The following is a 20470-nucleotide window of genomic DNA, read 5'->3' on the forward strand; positions in this document are numbered from 1 at the left end:
TCAGCTCCGCCCAGTCCGGAAGCCTCCGTCTTCAGTGGGGGAGGGATCGGGCTCCTCTTTGCATCCTTCAGGTTGTTTGAGGGGCGCTGCAGGGAGGCAAGGGAGGTAGTTGGGCAGGGCCACAAGCACCAAGGCGCCCACCATGAGGATGGAGCCAGCTGCCTGGAATGAAGCCGTGTAGCTGCCGGTCATGTCCCGGATCCAGCCTGCAAGAGAGGAGAAGACAAGGTGAAGCTTGGAGGTGAGCGAGCCCTCCAGTCCCACGGTGAACCTGGGTTAGAAGGGGACTTCGTAGGAAAGGCGGAAGTCATGACCCACCATTCAACTCTTGGGCTTCTGACACAAGTGTCTTTAGGCATGTGCAGAGTGTGTGCCTCTTGCAGGGGTTGTTTTGTAGAAAAAGAGGTGGCGGAGCTCATCCGGGGATTGTTATGCAGCTGCACCTACTATTCAATGGACAAGGAGGTGGAACTCTCAGAAAGGTTCAGGAGCTGTGCTCCTGAGCTCCCATTGAATCTGAGGCCTGGCCTCTTGGCATTTTTGAACGCTCCTTCTCCTTCTGTGAAGTTTGTCTTCAGAGAGTGAAGTTTGTCACGGAGAGCCAGTTTGGTGAAGTGGTTAAGTGTGCGGACTCTTATCTGGGAGAACCGGGTTTGATTCCCCACTCCTCCACTTGCTCCTACTGGAATGGCCTTGGGTCAGCCATAGCTCTGGCAGAGGTTGTCCTTGAAAGGGCAGCTGCTGTGAGAGCCCTCTCCAGCCCCACCCGCCTCACAGGGTGTCTGTTGCGGGGGAGGAAGGGAAAGGAGATTGTGAGCCGCTCTGAGACTCTTCGGAGTGGAGGGCGGGATATAAATCCAGTATCTTCATCTACCTCACAGGGTGTCTGTTGTGGGGGAGGAAGGGAAAGGAGATTGTGAGCCGCTCTGAGACTCTTCGGAGTGGAGGGCGGGATATAAATCCAATATCTTCATCTACCTCACAGGGTGTCTGTTGTGGGGGAGGAAGGGAAAGGAGATTGTGAGCCGCTCTGAGACTCTTCGGAGTGGAGGGCGGGATATAAATCCAATATCTTCTTCCTCTTTCTGGGCATTGAGCAGGGGTCCCTGGGGGAGTTGGGGAGAGGGAGCTGTGAATTACCTGCGTTGTGCAGGGGGTTGGACTAGATAACCCTTGGGGGGTCCCTTCAGCTTATGTTTCTATGTATACGTCAGATCAAGTCACCTGAATGGAACAACCTTTAACGACCGCGCACAGCGTCTACCTGCTCAGCCATTGTAGGTGTTTGCGCCCCCAAGTGTCTGCCCTAGTGTTATAAATTATTTCTATTAGGATTTATCTATGCCCCAGAGTAACCCGTGCCAGATATTCTAGGTGCCAAGTTGTTCTATGGAGCTTGAACTGGGCAGCCTTCGGCCTTTTAGCAGGAGATTGCCGCCCATAACTGGGCTTGTGCCAACTCTACTGGAACAGCCTGCTGAGGTGGATGGGGTTAGCTGCACCTATTTCAGGGAAGGGCAGGCTGCTGGGTCTCTATAGCCCCACCTGACTTCCCGCTCCTTCCCAGACTCTCCCTCTTCCTGCAAGTCAAGATGCTGCTCAGTCCTTTTCATGCAAAGACCCCCAGAAGATCCTGTCTTGGAACCATGAATGGTCTGACTTCTAGCCCACGTGGTTCCTGACATACATGAAGCTGCCGTCTCCTGGGCCACGGAGGTCAGTCTTGCTGTAGTGGTGAAGTGTGCGGACTCTTATCTGGGAGAACCAGGTTCGATTCCCCCCTCCTCCACTTGCACCTGCTGGCATGGCCTTGGGTCAGCCATAGCTCTGGCAGAGGTTGTCCTTGAAAGGGCAGCTGCTGTGAGAGCCCTCTCAGCCCCAATCACCTCACAGGGTGTCTGTTGTGGGGGAGGGAGATAAAGGAGATTGTGAGCCGCTCTGAGCCTCTGTCCTTGAAAGGGCAGCTTCTGGGAGAGCTCTCTCAGCCCCACCCACCTCACAGGGTATCTGTTGTGGAGGAGGAAGGGAAAGGAGATTGTAGGCCGCTCTGAGACTGTGTTCTTGAAAGGGCAGGTTCTGGGAGAGTCCTCTCAGTCCCACCCACCTCACAGGGTGTCTGTTGTGGGGGAGGGAGATAAAGGAGATTGTGAGCCGCTCTGAGCCTCTGTCCTTGAAAGGGCAGCTTCTGGGAGAGTCCTCTCAGCCCCACCCACCTCACAGGGTGTCTGTTGTGGAGGAGGAAGGGAAAGGAGATTGTAGGCCGCTCTGAGACTGTGTCCTTGAAAGGGCAGGTTCTGGGAGAGTCCTCTCAGTCCCACCCACCTCACAGGGTGTCTGTTGTATATAGGAAAGATATAGGAAATTGTAAGCTGCTCTGATTCAGAGAGAAGGGCGGGGTATAAATCTGCTGTCGTCGTCTTCTTGGTAGTCCTGTTTAGAACTTCTCCCTTAGATGCTGCATCATTTCACATCCTAGAATCACAGAGTTTGGAAGGGACCTCTAGAGTCATCTAGTCCAACCTCCTGCACAGTGAAGAAAATGCACAAATCCCTTCCCCCCACAATACCAGTGACCCCTGCTCCGTGCCCAGAAGGTGGCGAAAAAAACAAAACCCAACCTCCAGGATTCCTGTCCAAACCAGCCTGCATAAAATTGCTGCCCGACCCCCAGATGGTGATGGACGTTTCCCTGGTAGGGTTGCCAAGTCCAATTCAAGAAATATCTGGGGACTTTGGGGGTGGAGCCAGGAGACATTGGGGGTGGAGCCAGGAGACATTAGGGGTGGAGCCAAGATCAAGGCTGTGACAGGCATAATTGAACCCCAAAGGGAGTTCTGGCCATCACATTTAAAGGGACGGCACACCTTTTCAATTCCTTCCTTCCATAGGAAATAATGAAGGATAGGGGCACCTTCTTTTTGGGCTCATAGAATTGGGCCCCCTTGTCCAATCTTTTTGAAACTTGGGGGATATTTTGGGGAGAGGCACTAGATGCTCTACTGCAAATATGGTGCCTGAACCCCAAAAAACAGCCCCCCAGAGCCCCAGATACCCGTGGATCAATTCTCCATTATTTTCTATGGGAATAAATCTCCATAGGGAATAATAGAGTTCCCAGAAGACATTTCCCTCCCCTCCCCCTGCTTTCTGATGACCCTGAAGCGGGGGGAGGGCCTCCAAACCCTGCCCCCACCTGGGGATTGGCAACCCTATTCCCTGGGCACGTGAGAAAGGGCCACAAGAACTAATGCCCTGAAGCCACCCTTCCTGCCCTCCTTACCCGACAGTGGAGGCCCAGCCAAAGCGCCAAAGCTTTCCATCAGGTGAATGAGCCCGATCGCTCCCATGATTTGGTCTGGGCCCACAATTTCCATCAGGGTGGAGAACTTTAGCGGGATGATGGCGCTAGCCAGGAACCCGTAGGCGATGCTGATGGCCACCAAGAGGATGTAACTGCGTCCCAGGGGCACCACGAGCAAGGAGACGCCCGTCAGGGAGGTCCAGAGGGTGAGGTGGTGGACGAGACGAAGAGGCCCACAGTTGGCCAGGCAGCCGGCTGTGACGCGTCCTGCAATATCAGCCATGCCCACCGCAGACACCAGGAAGGCTGCTTGGTATTCGTCGAAGCCCGTCTCCCTGGCGTGGGGCACCAAGTGAATAAAAGGCATGAAGTAGCCCGCCGTAATCAGCATCCCAGACCCACAGAAGATCATGAAGGCTCGGTGGCAGAACAGACGTAGGCCAAAGAGGGACGCCAACCTGCCCCAGCGGCTCTCCTCTTCGAGAGCCCCCAAAGTGTCCTTTTGGGCCAAGGGCAAGGGCCGAAGGAGGGCCCCACACACCACCAGGTGGAAGACCATGCCAGACACAATCAGGAGGGCCCCGCGCCAGCCGTAGGTATCCACCAAGAACTGGAAGAGGGGGGAGAAAGCCAAGGTAGAAATGCCAGCGCCGGAAAACACCAAGGCGTTGGCCAGGGCACGCCGCCGCTTGAAATACCGGGCTACCAAGGCCAGGGAGGGGGAGACGATGAGGGCACCACCAAAACCTAAATGACACGGAAGGAAAACGGGGGTTAAAATGTACTTCAGAATCATCCAGGCGACTATGCGTTATCACAATGTTCGGATCCAAGGTTTGCTCCATTTGTTCATTTTACTATTCTGCCATCGAATCTTATATTTGTACCATTTTGCATTCTGAACCCCCGCCTACCGGATAATTTTACTATTCTGTCATTGGATCTTAAATCTGTACCATTTTACATTCTGAGCCACTGCCCACCAGCTACGTGTGGCTCTGCCCGCCGTGCCGGATTCCTCGTCTGATGAAGTGCGCTTAAGAGCACACGAAAGCTTGCGTTCTGAATAAAACAAAGTCGGTCTTAAAGGTGCCACTCGACTCCTACTTTGTTCCAGAAGAAAGTTTGAGTCCAATAGCACGTTTAAGAGCAACAACGTTTTATTCTAGGTGCACGGTGCATGCACACAAAAACATACGCCCAGAATAAAATGTTGTTCCTATAAGGTGCCCCTGCTAGACACACGTGCTTTGTTCTGCTGCTTTTGCCCAAGAGGGCGACCCACCTGGATCTGTCTTCCCAGAAGGCAGTGTCAAGTCAACGGATTCAAGAATGAGTCCAAGTTGATACTAAGGATTCATTTATTGATAACCGGTACTCTGGCGCAAGCCTCTAGCTTGCTAAGAATGAAACCAATACATTGATACATGGGTTTTAAGATACACTTCAAAATAGTGTTGCCAATCCCCAGGTGGGAGCAGGGGATCCCCCGGTTTGGGGACTCTCTCCCCGCTTCAGGGTCCTCAGAAAGCGGGGGGAGGGGAGGGAAATGTCTGCTGGGAACTCTATTATTCCCTATGGAGATTTATTCCCATTGAAAATCATGGAGAATTGATCTGCGGGTATCTGGGGCTCTGGGGGGGCTGTTTTCTGGGGTAGAGGCACCAAATTTTCCATATAGCATCTAGTGCCTCTCCCCAAAATACCCCCCAAGTTTCAAAAATATTGGACCAGGGGATCCAATTCTATGAGCCCCCAAAGAAGGTGCCCCTGTCCTTCATTATTTTTTATGGAAGGAAGGCATTGAAAAGGTGTGCCGTCCCTTTAAATGTGATGGCCAGAACTCCCTTTGGAGTTCAATTATGCTAGTCACAGCATTGATCTTGGCTCCACCCCTAATGTCTCCTGGCTCCACCCCCAAAGTCTCCTGGCTCCACCCCCAAAGACCCCAGATATTTCTTGAATTGGACTTGGCAACCCTACTTCAAAAACATTCATGGGGGGGGGGCGGGTTTACAGGAGGAAACATTCACACATAACTATTAGATACTTTCTCAAGCGATAGCTGGCCAGTGCCCTTGAATTGTTATGCAAGGCTTCCTCCCACCTCAGGCCCTGAGAAGGCGCCGACTAGTTCCTTCACACCAGTTGCAAATCAAAATAAGAAAAGGGGGGAAGGGAAGCAGCTAAGGTAAAACATTAGCAGCAGTGGATCCGTTATGATTTTAACAGGGCCTATTGCTTAGGCCATGATCCCCCATAATCCCCCAGGAGAGCCAGTTTGGTGTAGTGGTTAAGTATGCGGACTCTTATCTGGGAGAACCGGGTTTGATTCCCCACTCCTCCATTTGCACCTGCTAGCATGGCCTTGGGTCAGCCATAGCTCTGGCAGAGGTTGTCCTTGAAAGGGCAGCTGCTGTGAGAGCCCTCTCCAGCCCCACCCACCTCACAGGGTGTCTGTTGTGGGGGAGGAAGGGAAAGGAGATTGTGAGCCGCTCTGAAACTCATTTCTTCTTAAGTCATTATTAGTCGATTTTGACAGGCAGTCAAACAAAGTAGGAGTCAAGTTGCACCTTTAATAAAACTTTGTTGGTCTTAAAGGTGAGACTTGACTCCTGCTTTGTTATAGTCTTGAGGTATGTGACTGGTGGGTTTCCCAACTCTGGGTGAAGCCCAAGGAAAGCAGGGTTAGAGGAGAGGAAGGACCTCAGCAGCGTGCAATGCCATAGAGCAGGGATGGCCAACGGTAGCTCTCCAGATGTTTTTTGCCTACAACTCCCATCAGCCCCAGCCACTGGCCACCAAGGAAACAGCTCTTGGACTTTATAGCTCTGCAGACAAAGAGAACATTGTACAATTTTTTTGTAGAAGGGAATTTTTGAAATACCACTGAATATTGAAAAAGAATCTTATTTATTTTATTTATTTTTTTATATTAGACTTTTATCCCGCTCTCTCCGCAAGCGGACTCAGGGCGGCTTACAACAGTCGTTTACACGATTTAAAGCAATAGGTCAATAAAATCTATAAAACATTAATACAATTAAAATTTAAAAACTATTCCATGGAGCTGTACCGTTACTATGTTGGCGGTTCTGCTTTTCAGACGGTCGGTCATCGGGAACTCTGGCTGATGTCAGGTGGCAGCTCTCTCTTGAGAGCCCCTTGACTGCAAGAAGATCCAATCAGTCAGTCCTAAGGGAAATCAACCCAGACTGTTCCCTGGAAGGTCAGATGCTGAAGCTGAAGCTGAAGCTCAAATAATTTGGCCACCCAATGAGAAGGGAGCACTCACTGGAGAAGACTCTTGAGAGCCCCTTGGACTGCAAGAAGATCCAATCAGTCAGTCCTAAGGAAAATCAACCCTGACTGTTTCCTGGAAAGTCAGATGCTGAAGCTGAAGCTCAAATAATTTGGCCACCCAATGAGAAGGGAGCACTCACTCGAGAAGACTCTTGAGAGTCCCTTGGACTGCAAGAAGATCCAATCAGTCAGTCCTAAGGGAAATCAACCCAGACTGTTCCCTGGAAAGTCAGATGCTGAAGCTGAAGCTCAAATAATTTGGCCACCCAATGAGAAGGGAGCACTCACTGGAGAAGACTCTTGAGAGCCCCTTGGACTGCAAGAAGATCCAATCAGTCAGTCCTAAGGAAAATCAACCCTGACTGTTTCCTGGAAAGTCAGAGGCTGAAGCTGAAGCTCAAATAATTTGGCCACCCAATGAGAAGGGAGCACTCACTGGAGAAGACTCTTGAGAGTCCCTTGGACTGCAAGAAGATCCAATCAGTCAGTCCTAAGGGAAATCAACCCAGACTGTTCCCTGGAAGGTCAGAGGCTGAAGCTGAAGCTCAAAGACTTTGGCCTCCCAATGAGAAGGGAGCACTCACTGGAGAAGACTCTTGAGAGTCCCTTGGACTGCAAGAAGATCCAATCAGTCAGTCCTAAGGGAAATCAACCCAGACTGTTCCCTGGAAGGTCAGAGGCTGAAGCTGAAGCTCAAAGACTTTGGCCTCCCAATGAGAAGGGAGCACTCACTGGAGAAGACTCTTGAGAGTCCCTTGGACTGCAAGAAGATCCAATCAGTCAGTCCTAAGGGAAATCAACCCAGACTGTTCCCTGGAAGGTCAGATGCTGAAGCTGAAGGTCGAATACTTTGGCCACCCAATGAGAAGGGAGCCCTCACTGGAGAAGACTCTTGAGAGTCCCTTAGACTGTAAGAAGATCCAATCAGCCAGTCCTAAGGGAGATCAACCCAGACTGTTCCCTGGAAAGTCAGATGCTGAAGCTGAAGCTCAAATACTTTGGCCACCCAATGAGAAGGGAGCACTCCCTGGAGAAGACCCTGATGCTAGGAAAGACAGAAGGCCAAAGAAGAAGGGGACGGCAAAAGAAAAGATGGCTGGACAGCATTACTGATGTAACAAACACGAATTTGAGCAGACTTTGGAGTACAGTGGAAGACAGGAGGGCCTGGCGTGACTTGGTCCATGGGGTCGCAGAAAGTCGGATTCGACTGTGCGACTGAACAACAAACAAATTGTTTAGTATAATAATTGTTTTGGTATTATAAGCATTAGTAAAAAACTCTCATAGAATGTTCTCTATTTGCCCACCCGGAGACTGGCAGTACTAGTGGGGGGTGAAATTCTTTCCACCCGCTATGCCCAGGGCGGGTTTGAAGCATTTGGTGAGTCCAACGAGGAACATCCATCGTCTTCTGAACCGAAGCTGCTGCCGGCCTGGGCCAAGTCAAAGCAGAATTGCCCCAGGGCAGGCCCGGGAAGGGAAGCCAGTCGCCTTCCATGCTATTGGTCAGCTCAGAGCGAGGACACCAGGCTTCTACTCCTCTTGCTACTGCCCCGTGCGACCACTTGGGGGACTTCTCCAGAAAGGTAGCCCTCGTTTCACGACTCAGGAAGTCAGAGGAGTCCCTGCAGAAGCCTCCAGGGGGTGGCTTTGTGCGGAAACAGGACTCGGCTTATTTATTTATTTATTTATTTGGGATTTATATCCCGCCCTTCCCACAAGTGGCTCAGGGCGGCTTCCAGTGATAGATCCAACAAAATTACAGTATTTAAACATATAAAGGGATCAGCATTTAAAACAGATAAAAACAGATAAAACCATGGTTATCAATAAATATTAATAAATATTTCAACTGTATATAAAAGAAATCCGGCAAGTTACATTAAAATTCTCAAGCTAGGTATAGGCTAGCCGGAAGAGGGTCGTCTTACAGGCCCTGCGGAACTGTACAAGGTCCCGCAGGGCCCTCACCTCTTCCGGCAGCTGATTCCACCATGTAGGGGCCATAACAGAGAAAGCCCTTTCTCTGGTGGATTTCAAACGGGCTTCCTTCGGCCCAGGGATAGTAAGGAGATTTTGTGTTCCCGACCTCAGTACTCTCTGGGGAACGTGCGGGGAAAGACGGTCCTTCAGGTAGACAGGTCCCAAGCCATATAGGGCTTTAAAGGTGATAACCAGCACCTTGTACCGGACTCGGTATATTACTGGAAGCCAGTGCAGGGTCCGAAGACCCGGCTGAATGTATTCCCACTTTGGGAGACCGAATAACAGCCGGGCCGCGGCATTCTGCACCAGCTGCAATTACCTGTGAGGAGGCCAATGAAGAGGTAGAGCTGAACCAGGCTGGTGGCCAAGGAAGCCAGGAAGAGCCCCAGCCCCGACAGGAACCCACCGACGACTCCCACGGCCCGCTCTCCGTACTGCGCCCCGAGGGCACTGGCCAAAGGACCTGTTGGGGGTACCAAAGAGGAGCTGATTAAAACCTCTTTCCCTCCGATGGACCCCGGCTGGGGAGGGAGGAGAATTAGGAGAGGAGGAGAGCCCCTCGAACAGGGGTCCTCGTGGTTGCTTTTAGGAAGCGGCTGGGGGAACAGGTAGGGTTTCCACCATGCAAGGCTTGTGACTGGCGACTGGAAATTTGATTGGCTGGGCAGATTTCTTTTTTTGAAATATTGCTTTGGCAGCAGCCCAAAGATCTTCACTGAAGGACTAAAGGTCAGCTGAAGCAGCCATTGAACATATGAACATATGACTCTGCCTTCTACTGAATCAGACCCCCCTCAGTCCATCAAAGTCAGTATTGTCTACTCAGACTGGCAGCGGCTCTCCCAGGACTCAAGCTGAGGTTTTCCACGCCTATTTGCCTGGGCCCTTTTTAGTTGGAGATGCTGGGGACTGAACCTGGGACCCTTTGCTTCCCAAGCAGATGCTCTACCACTGAGCCACGGCCCCTCCAAACACTCGCCACCCTGTCAGTATTCCAAAGGTGTCTGCAGGCTCAGAAATGTGAGGGGCCCTGTCCTAGAAAGACCCTTCCCCCGCAAAAAAAAAAAAATTGCATTTCAAGCACAGCAAAAAAAATGGCTCAGGAGGCAAACCAAAGGGTAACGTTTCAGGATGTTCCTAGTTATCTGATGCAGTTCGATTCAGAGGTGTTTTAGGAAGTGTTGGTTGTAAAATGTTGAATTTGGCCATTTAGCGTACACTGTTAGATGCATTATATTAATTTGAATGGTATAGGTGGGCCATTGAAGGTAAAAGAAGAGAGCAGAGGCTTTCACCTCTTGGACGCCTGTTCAGAAGAAAAGAGTCAGTTTGGTGTAGTGGTGAAGTGTGTGGACTCTTATCTGGGAGAACTGGGTTTGATTCCCCACTCCTCCACTTGCACCCACTGGAATGGCCTTGGGTCAGCCAGAGCTCTCTTATCTGGGAGAACTGGGTTTGATTCCCCACTCCTCCACTTGCACCCACTGGAATGGCCTTGGGTCAGCCATAGCGCTCTTATCTGGGAGAACCGGGTTTGATTCCCCACTCCTCCACTTGCAGCTGCTGGAATGGCCTTGGGTCAGCCATAGCGCTCTTATCTGGGAGAACCGGGTTTGATTCCCCACTCCTCCACTTGCAGCTGCTGGAATGGCCTTGGGTCAGCCAGAGCTCTCTTATCTGGGAGAACTGGGTTTGATTCCCCACTCCACCACTTGCACCCACTGGAATGGCCTTGGGTCAGCCAGAGCCCTCTTATCTGGGAGAACTGGGTTTGATTTTCCACTCCTCCACTTGCACCCACTGGAATGGCCTTGGGTCAGCCAGAGCCCTCTTATCTGGGAGAACTGGGTTTGATTCCCCACTCCTCCACTTGCACCCACTGGAATGGCCTTGGGTCAGCCAGAGCTCTCTTATCTGGGAGAATTGGGTTTGATTCCCCCACTCCTCCACTTGCACCTGCTGGAATGGCCTTGGGTCAGCCAGAGCTCTCTTATCTGGGAGAACCGGGTTTGACTCCCCACTCCTCCACTTGCACCTGCTGGAATGGCCTTGGGTCAGCCAGAGCTCTGGCAGAGGTTGTCCTTGAAATGGCAGCTGCTGTGAGAGCCCTCTCGGCCCCACCCACCTCACAGGGTGTCTGTTGTGGGGGGAGAAGATAAAGGAGATTGTAAGCCGCTCTGAGTATCTGATTCAGAGAGAAAGGCGGGGTATAAATCTGCAATTCTTCTTCTTCTTCTTATACAAGACCCTCCGCCCCCAGTCTGATTGCTGCTGTTGAGCCCGCCCCCCCCCCAGCTCATTGCTGAAACATGCAAAATAAGAACAAATGAGAGTATGCCTAAGCATGTGCAGAGTGCATTTCAGACACCAATTTAGTAATTCTTCCAGCAACATTAATTTCAGAATTTAGGAGTCTGGATTCGTGTACCAAAAAGGCCGTCGAACAAAGGGAACAAAGGAAGACTTACAATGAGCTATTAACAAAGCTGAATTGCCTTGAAAAGCAACAGAAAGCGGCGAACCCAAATGAGATTAGGACCAAAATTACAGCTATTCAGCATCAGATAAATACCCTCCTGGCAGAGGAAATTGAGAGGAAGTTAAAATGGACAAGACAAAATTATTTTGAAAATGCAAATAAAGTGAGTAGATGGTTGGCGTATAGACTGAGGAAAGAGAAGGAGAAAAAGATTATAAAGATGTTAAGAAATGAGGCGGAGGAGGAGACTTTCCAAAATTCCCAAATGAAATTAATCATTCAAAATTTTTATCGGAACTTGTATAAGAAACAGAAGATTGATCAGCAAAAACAAGAGACTTATGTAAAGGAAGTGGAACTGAAGCAATTAACAAACGAACAACAAGTAAGTTTAGAGAGCCCAATTTCAATGCAGGAAGTAGTTGAAGCTATTAAAACTCAAAAAAGTAACAAGACGCCGGGTACAGACGGACTGCCGATTGAATTCTTCAAAGCTTTCGAAGACGAGCTACTGCTGCCCTTTAAGAGAGTACTAGAAAATGTTTACAACACGGGGGAGATTCCGGAATCGTGGAAAGAGGCCCTAATATCTCTCATACATAAAGAAGATTCTGACCCAGCAGAAATTAAAAATTATAGACCAATCTCTCTATTGAATAGTGATTATAAGATCTATGCAACAATATTAGCAAATAGATTGAAGAAAGTTATTAGAAGCCTAGTTCATGAAGACCAAACAGGTTTTGTCCCGGAACGCTTAATGAACCAGAACGTGAGACTGTTTCTGAACGCAATTGAATATTATAGGGAACATTCAGATAAAGAATTCGCGGCGATTTTGATAGACGCGGAAAAGGCTTTTGACAATGTCAACTGGAACTTTATTAAAGAGACATTGGCAGGAGTTGGATGTGGAGAAAGATATTGCTCAATGGTCGAAGCAATTTACACGAAACAGACAGCCAAAGCTAATTTTAATGGAGTAACGACGGACTCAATAGAAATAGAACAAGGTACAAGACAAGGGTGTCCCTTATCTCCATTACTTTTTATATTGACTTTGGAGCCGCTGATTAAGAAGATAAGAGAAGATTCCCAAATTCAAGGAATTAGAATAAATAATACAGAATTAAAGACGTTGGCATTTGCAGATGATTTGGTATTTATACTAGAACAACCTATGTCATCGATAGAGCGCCTTAAACAAAGACTGAAGGAGTTTGGAGAAGTATCTGGATTTAAATTGAATGCCGCGAAAACTAAGATTCTAATGAAAAATATGGAAAAGGATCAAATTGAAAGATTGGAGCAGCTCTCAGGATTCAAGAATGAAAAAAAGGTTAAATATTTAGGAATCTTCCTGACTAATAATTTAAAGAATCTATATAGGGATAATTACGAAAAAATTCTGAAAGAGATCCGTAGGGATCTAATGAACTGGAAAGATCTACAAATTTCACTTCTTGGTCGAGTCGCTACAATTAAAATGAATATACTTCCGAGAATTTTATTTTTATTTCAAACGATTCCAATTGCATTACCTAAATCCTTTTTCCAACAACTTAATGAGTTGACTAGAATGTTTATTTGGCAGGGTAAGAAGGCCAGAATAAAAATGAAAGTCATGCAAGACACTAAGCTAAGAGGAGGATTTGCTCTCCCGGACTGGAAATTGTATTACAAAGCGTGCTGCATTGCGTGGCTGAGAACTTGGTGTAAATTGGACAATAAAAGGCTATTGTCCATTGAGGGCGATGGCCTGGGAGAAGGTTGGCATAGTTATATGTGGTATAAAACTCCTACTAAAACCGGGCGTTTTCTCAGACATGAAATAAGAAGAGCTTTGTATGCGGTCTGGAGTGAAATAAAAGTACTGTATAAACATACGCCAAAATGGATTTCCCCGATAGAGGCTTCGTCGCATCCTAAACTATACAATTGGGAAAATCAACAGGACTATGCTTATCTGTTAAACGACCACAATGAACTGATTGAAGAAGAAGTTCTAAAGCTATCTTGGTGGCTACAATGTCAAGTGAGATCGAGATTTCGAAAAGATAAAGAAATAGGTTTTGGGAATTCCGACTTTGATCTAGATTTGATTTTGGAGTCTAAACAAAAATTAATTGCCAAGGTATATGATTGGCTGCTCCAAGACAAGATGCAGGATGAAGTGGTGAAAGAAGCTTGGATTAGATGGCTGAAAGACTTTGGTTACAATATAGATCTGGAAGAGTGGGAGAAGCTATGGAAGCAGAATATGAAGTTAATAAAACCAGCAGACCTTAAAGAAAATGTGTATAAAATGGTTTATAGATGGTATCTTACTCCAGACAGATTGGCAAAAATATATCCCTCTTACTCCAATAAATGTTGGAAATGTACCGAAGTCAAAGGTTCTCTGTTCCATATATGGTGGCACTGTAAAAAGGCCAGAAAATATTGGAGACAAGTCAACATCTGGATTCAAAAAATTCTGAAAATACAAGTGAAGCATGTTCCGGAACTGTATCTCATAAACATTTGCAGACAAAATTTACCAGAGACCAAGCTGAAATTAGTGTTGTACATAGTTACAATTGCCAGAATTCTATATGCTAAGTACTGGAAGGAGGACAGAACTCCTAACAGAGAAGAATTCATATCTAAACTTTTTGAAACGGCGGAAGCAGATTTGATGACCACCCGATTAAGAGGTGGTAATGTGCAGAAATGTCGGGAAGAATGGGACCCTGTATATGACTGGGTTAAAAACAGAGGTTATGATATATGATAGGTTAAGATATATGATATATGATATATGATATAAGGCATATAAAAACAGAAGCTATGATATATAAGGAGTATATCAGGATAATGTATGAATGAAGCATTGAACTGTGTAATGTTTTTATGTTTAACCCCCCTATCCCTCTCCAGTGTGGGGTGTAGTTGGTAGGGGATGAAGTGGTAGGGAGTAGTATGTTTATTGTGTTGTGTATTGTGTTGCTTTTTTATGTTATATGTTTCATGTTATTAGTGTGTCAGTGTTTTGTTATGTTTGTATTTGATTCTTAGTAATAAAACTTTAAAAAATTAAAAAAAAAAAAAAAAAAAAAAGGCCGTCGAGTTGAATACTCACTGCTGAACATCAACACGGCCACTGTGACCGAGGAGATCCAGGAGACGGTGGTGGATGGCTCCCCGAAATAAGCCATGAATTCCACAAAGAAGACCCCAAAAGATCGGATCACCCCAAAGATCAGGGCTGACTGCAGGAAAGCTGCCAACGCGATCATCCAGCCCCAGCCTCCATCGGGCGGCTCAGAGGAGGGCACGTGGGGCTTCATGGTGTTTCAGAGAAAGATCCCACTCTGCGTAGTGGGCCACCAACCGTCCTGTGGGGCTGTTCACATATCTGCTCTGCCCCGAACACAGCTGCCTTCTTGTTGTTTCGAGAGAGAGAGAGAGTCGTGTACCTCAGGAGAGGCTGCAGAAACAATAAATCCACCAGTGGCCAGAACTTCCCGCTGTTCTCGCTTCCCTAGAGGGGCGAAAAGAAGAGTAGGCACCCGTACAAGTGTTTGCCGGCCCACTTTTCTAAGGCCTCTTATCATCAAAGCTTGGCGCAAAGTCTACAGGTGTGTCCCGTCATTCAGGTTGAGAGCAGAACCTCCAACGCCATTCCACTTCTGACACCAGGAAACCACTCTGAGTCACCTCTGCTCACCACGGCCTACTCTCTAGGTTTGCCAACTCTGGTTTTGGGACATTCATAGAGATTTGAGGGGGGTGGTGTGGAGCCTGGGGAAGGCAGGTTTTGAGGACCTCAGCGGAATTTAAGGTCATAGAGTCTACCCTCTAGAACAGCCATTTTCTTCAGGGGAACTGGAGACCTGTTATAATTCCAGGAAGTCTGCAGACCCTGCCTAGAGGTCAGGGATATAACTAAGAACACTCTGTGAGAACTTTAACTAATACATACGTTGAAAACAATATTTTTAGCCGCAATATTTTCCACATTAATTTGAAATCATTTTGCAGTCCATTTCCCAAATGCAGTTTTTCTTCGTTTGTCGGATTTCCTGAAGTCCAAAACAAATGTGATTGCAGTTCCCAGACTGGTGTGGTTGCAACTGGGCCGGCACTTCCGTCCTCTTTCAGAAAATCCTTCTTCAGACAGCTCGCCAAGGGATACAATTTCAAAATCTGGCACTGCTCTGCTTATCTCCGAAGATCAAGCACGGCTCCACATTTCGGTCTGTCCTTAGCTTCTCTTGAGAGGGCCGGCGGACGGAAAGTGGACAGAAGCAGCAGCTGAGATATGGAATTCACTGCCACAGGAGGTGGTGGGGCTACAAGCATAGCCAGCTTCAAGAGGGGATTGGATAAAAATATGGAGCAGAGGTCCATCAGTGGCTCTTAGCCACAGTGTATTGTTGGAACTCTCTGTCTGGGGCAAGTGAGGTTCTGTATTCTTGGTGCTTGGGAGGGGCAACAGTGAGAGGGCTTCTAGTGTCCTGGCCCCACTGGTGGACCTCCTGATAGCACCTGGTTTTTTGGCCACTGTGTGACACAGAGTGTTGGACTGGAGGGACCATTGGCCTTATCGAAAACGGCTTCTCTTATGTTCTTATGTCCCTCAAGTGTGGATTGTATTGGTAGCTAGTCCTCAGAATCCAGGATCTTAGAAGAGTCTTCCAACTAAATGGTTCCTTCCAACTCTCTGATTCTAAACCTTTTCATCTTCCCCTTTCTTTCCCATTCTGCTTTGACCAGGTCAACTGGAGAGCCAGTTTGGTATAGTGGTTAAGTGTGCAGACTCTTATGTGGGAGAACTGGGTTTGCTTCCCCACTCCTCCACTTGCAGCTGCTGGCATGGCCTTGGGTCAGCCAGAGCTCTGGCAGAGGTTGTCCTTGAAAGTGAGAGCTGTGAGAGCCCTGCTGTGAGAGCCCTCTCAGCCCCACCCACCTTACAGGGTGTCTGTCGTGGGAGCCCTCTCAGCCCCACCCACCTCACAGGGTGTCTGTTGTGGGGGAGGAAGGGAAAGGAGATTGTGAGCCGCTCTGAGACTCTTCGGAGTGGAGGGTGGGATATAAATCCAATATCTTCATCTACCTCACAGGGTGTCTGTCGTGGGGGAGGAAGGGAAAGGAGATTGTGAGCCACTCTGAGACTCTTCAGAGTGGAAGGCGGGATATAAATCCAATATCTTCTTCTACATGTGAGCGCCTGCAGTCTTCCCGCTGAGCTACTGCGAGATGACAGCTTAGCAAGGGGCTGCAGGTGGCTGTCAGAGCAGTTTTGCACACCAGAATGTGGGCCCAGAGTCATCTCTCCCCCCACCCAGTCTCCGCCCAGGCTGTGCAGATTTGCATCCTCCTCTGAGCAACATTTCTTTCACTCTTTCATGTCTTTTTTTGAAGTGTGATATGCATCGTTTCCCTCTCCCTCTCTTCCACCCTAGAATCTTGCAAGGTAGATGAGAGATAGGGCCCTCAAGTTAGCTTAACAATGGCAGAACTGACAAGTCGGATCCTGTGACCATAAACAACCAATTGCCTTTTTTTAAAACAATCGTTTTGAAAATACTGAAACAGGTTCCACTACTACGCCCAGCAACAAAAGTGTGTGTAATTCAGTACAGCCAGCATAAGCACCTATTGCCCAGTTCCCGTGATGAATAACGTGTGACTTCCACACACACCAGAACCAGAGAAATTCTAGAACTTGTTGTTGTTGTTCCGTCGCACAGTCAAGTCCCACATTCTGGTGTGCAAAACTGTCGAGTCCCACATTCTGGTGTGCAAAACTGTCGAGTCCCACATTCTGGTGTGCAAAACTGTCGAGTCCCACATTCTGGTGTGCAAAACTGCTTTGTAAAAGTTCTAGGGCTCGGCGTGACTCTTTGCGACCCCATAGACAAAGTCATGCCAGGTCCTAGAACTTTTACAAAGGTTGAAATTTAAAGTGTGTGAAAGAACGGGGGATTATCCAGCTATACAAACATTTAGGCTTTTCTTATTTAAAGACAGTGAGTACCTTTCAGCTACAATGTCCCCTACCTCAAACATCTCCCCCCCACACACCGTTAGAAGTGAAATTGAGCAGAAACTTAGTAGAAGCTGAATTTCTCTGCTAAGATGTCTATGAGAGGAAAGGAAGTGTCACAAACAAGGAATGGATTATCCAGCACCTCCCCTGTCAAAATGAGCTCTCCCCCACCATCCCCATTGTGCTGAAGAAAACACCAGTACCACATCAGTTCTGTCACAGGATTAAAGGAAACATCTGCAGAAATTATGGACTCCATTAGCGGGTTCGCAAAACCTTAGGCTGCAAAAGAAGACAAGAGACGGTCAGATTTGGTTTTTAGCTCCTTTTTTGCCTCCTGATCTATGCCACCTTCACCAGGTTGTTTCTGACAACCACGGACAAACCACAAAATGCTTTCTGTCGACTGAGGGAAATGTCGACTGAGGGGTGACTTGATAGAAGTTTACAAGATTATGCACAGGACAGGGAAGGTAGAGAAGTACTTTTCTCCCTTTCTCACAATACACGAACTCGTGGGCAATCAATGAAATTGCGGAGCAGTCGGGTTAGAACGGATAATAGGAAGTCCTTCTTCACCCAAAGGGTGATTAACACATGGAATTCACTGCCACAAGAGGTGGCGGCTACAAGCATAACCAGCTTCAAGAGGGGATTGGATAAACATCTGGAGCAGAGGTCCATCAGTGGCTATTAGCCAAAGTGTATTGTTGGAACTCTCTATCTGGGGCAAGTGATGCTCTGTATTTTTGGTGCTTGGGGGGGGCAACAGTGGGAGGGCTTCTGGTGTCCTGTCCCGACTGATGGACCTCTTGATGGCACCTGGGTTTTTTTGTCCCCTGTGTGATGCAGAGTGTTGGGCTGGATGGGCCATTGGCCTAATCCGACATGGCTTCTCTTCTGTTCTTACGTTTCCCAGAAACCAGGATGGAGAACTTGCTGTCTTCCCTGAACTCTGAGTCAGGTGGGTAGCCATGCAGCAGAACACAGCCTGAGTCCATTCGCACCTTTTAAGACCTACAAAGCTTTATTCTAGGTAGAAGCTTTTGTGTGCTTGCAGCCGTTGTGCCGCTGGGCTCAGAATTTGTTCCCTGAATTGCCTTCGTGAGGCTCCAGAGTGGTCCAGGGGGCAAGAGGCTAATTGGCTACTTCTGCCCCAGGGTGGGCTGACTCGTCTTCACTACCAGCTGCAAAAGTTCTCTGTCTGGTCACGATGTCATGGCCTTGAGGCCTCATTGTCCCATCCTCCTCAGCTTCTGACGACCTGGAGCAGGAGAAATAGTGGGGAAGGGTGGCCAGGATTAAGCTACTGGCCAAGAGGAAGGCTCCAGCCGTGATGAAGGAGACTGAGTAGTTCCCTGTGAGATCCCTCAGCCAGCCTGGAACAGAAAGAGCACTGGTTAGCTTCAAGGATATTGATAGCACCTACATTCACTACCGGCTATTCTTGAAATTGAGAGCTAGTTTGGTGTAGTGGTTAAGTGTGCGGACTCTTATCTGGGAGAACCGGGTTGGATTCCCCCCTCCTCCACTTGCACCTGCTGGAATGGCCTTGGGTCAGCCAGAGCTCTGGCAGAGGTTGTCCTTGAAAGGGCAGCTGCTGTGAGAGCCCTCTCAGCCCCACCCACCTCACAAGGTGTCTGTTGTGTGGGAGGAAGATAAAGGCGATTATGAGCCGTTCTGAGACTCTTGAGTGGAGGGCAGGATATGTCCAATATCATCTTCATCTTATTCTGTCAAGAGAAGAAGAAGACTGCAGATTTATACCCCACCCTTCTCTCTGAATCAGAGACTCAGAGTGGCTTACAATCTCCTATATCTTCTCCCCCCCCCCACAACAGACACCCTGTGAAGTGGGTGGGGCTGAGAGGGCTCTCACAGCAGCTGCCCTTTCAAGGACAACCTCTGCTAGAGCTAATGGCTGACCCAAGGCCATTCCAGCAGCTGCAAGTGGAGGCATGGAGAATCCAACCCGGTTCTCCCAGATAAGAGTCCGCACACTTAATCACTACACAAAACTGGCTCGCTAGAGAGATGAAGAGAGAGATCTTGGGGTCCTGGTAGATAACTCACTGAAAATGTTGAGACAGTGTGCAAATGCAATTAAAAAAAAAAGGCCAACGCCATGCTGGGAATTATTAGAAGGGGAATTGAAAAGAAATCAGCCAATATCATAACGCCCCTGTAAAAATCGATGGTGTGGTCTCATTTGGAGTACTGTGTACAGTTCTGGTCACCGCACCTCAAAAAAGATATTATAGCTTTGGAAAAAGTCCAGTAAAGGGCAACTAGAATGATTAAAGGGTTGGAACACTTTTCCTATGAAGAAAGGTTAAAATGCTTGGGGCTCTTTAGTGTCGAGAAATGTCGACTGAGGAGTGACATGATAGATTTTTACAAGATTATGCACGGGATGGAGAAAGTAGAGAAAGAAGTACTTTTCTCCCTTTCTCACAATACGAGAACTTGTGGCCACTAAATGAAATTGCTGAGCAGATGGGTTAGAATGGATAAAAGGAAGTACTTCTATACTTCTATTCTGTGGCAGTGTAATTCACTGCCACAGAAGGCGGTGGCAGCTACAAGCATAGCCAGCTTCAAGAGGGGATTGGATAAACATATGGAGCACAGGTCCATTAGTGGCTCTTAGCCACAGCCTATTGTTGGAACTCTCTATCCGGGGCAATGATGCTCTGTATTCTTGGTGCTTGGGGGGTCACAGTGGGAGGCCTTCTAGTAGTCCTGGCCCCACTGGTGGACCTCCTGATGGCACTTGGGTTTTTTTTGGCCACTGTGTTAAACAGAGTGTTAGACTGGAGAGGTCGTTGGCCTGATCCAACGTGGCTTCCCTCATGTTCTTAAGTTCCTAATGGCATCCTCTTGAACATGGTGTCTGCCTGAAACGTGGAAGAGTTAAGCGTGACCTTGCTCCCTGGCCTTTTGTGGCTGCCTCTGGTGGCAGCCATTTTGTGGTTAGGCCCACCACTCTGCCTCAGACCTCCCGAGGCAGCTGCAGGTTGGGTATCTCCAATCGAAAGAGGTGCTGTTCCTCAACAAAAGGAAGGTTTTTGTGCTTGTGGTGTCAAATCCCCTCCCCTTACAAGGGCTGTGGTGTTTTGTTAGATTGGAGTCCACGAGCATCTTAGAGACCCCAAAAAAAAAAAAAACAAATTGGGAGAAGAAGGAGGAGAAGAAGTGTAGCTGAATTTATACCCCGTCCTTCACTCATAGTCTCCTTTCCTTTTTTCTCCCTGCAGCAGACACCCTGTGAGGCAGGTGGGGCCGAGAGATCTCTGAGAGAACTGCTCTTGAGAGAACAGCTCCGCTGAGAACTTGTGGCTGACCCAAGGTCACTCCAGCAGGT

The 20470-nt window shown here is 48.3% G+C and overlaps 2 protein-coding genes across 2 annotated transcripts in view; both read right to left on the minus strand.

Moving 5' to 3' along the window:
* On the minus strand, positions 1-14401 carry LOC132584585 (monocarboxylate transporter 13-like). The gene is made up of 4 exons (XM_060256488.1): positions 14194-14401; positions 8913-9056; positions 3281-4048; positions 1-206 (listed from the first exon to the last, which is right to left on the minus strand). Exons 1-4 carry the CDS (start codon positions 14399-14401, stop codon positions 1-3), a joined length of 1326 nt encoding a protein of 441 aa, XP_060112471.1.
* The window catches only part of LOC132584587 (monocarboxylate transporter 13-like), a 21105-nt gene continuing 15032 nt past the window's right edge, over positions 14398-20470 (minus strand). The window contains exons 5-6 of the mRNA XM_060256489.1: positions 18256-18485; positions 14398-14595 (exon numbers count right to left, since the gene is read on the minus strand). Of these exons, the coding sequence (XP_060112472.1) occupies positions 14398-14595; positions 18256-18485 (428 nt within the window). The remainder of the gene's footprint in view (positions 14596-18255; positions 18486-20470) is intronic.

The sequence above is a fragment of the Heteronotia binoei genome, chromosome 15 (assembly GCF_032191835.1).
Source record: "Heteronotia binoei isolate CCM8104 ecotype False Entrance Well chromosome 15, APGP_CSIRO_Hbin_v1, whole genome shotgun sequence".
Classification (NCBI taxonomy): domain Eukaryota; kingdom Metazoa; phylum Chordata; class Lepidosauria; order Squamata; family Gekkonidae; genus Heteronotia; species Heteronotia binoei.

Excerpts from the sequence above, each read along its gene's own strand:
- LOC132584585 (XM_060256488.1), bottom strand. The coding sequence starts at position 14,401 with ATGAAGCCCCACGTGCCCTCCTCTGAGCCGCCCGATGGAGGCTGGGGC. Across the intron at positions 9,057-14,193 it reads GGCCGTGTTGATGTTCAGCA|GTCCTTTGGCCAGTGCCCTC; the intron begins GTGAGTATTCAA and ends TACCCCCAACAG. Across the intron at positions 4,049-8,912 it reads CTTCATTGGCCTCCTCACAG|GTTTTGGTGGTGCCCTCATC; the intron begins GTAATTGCAGCT and ends CGTGTCATTTAG.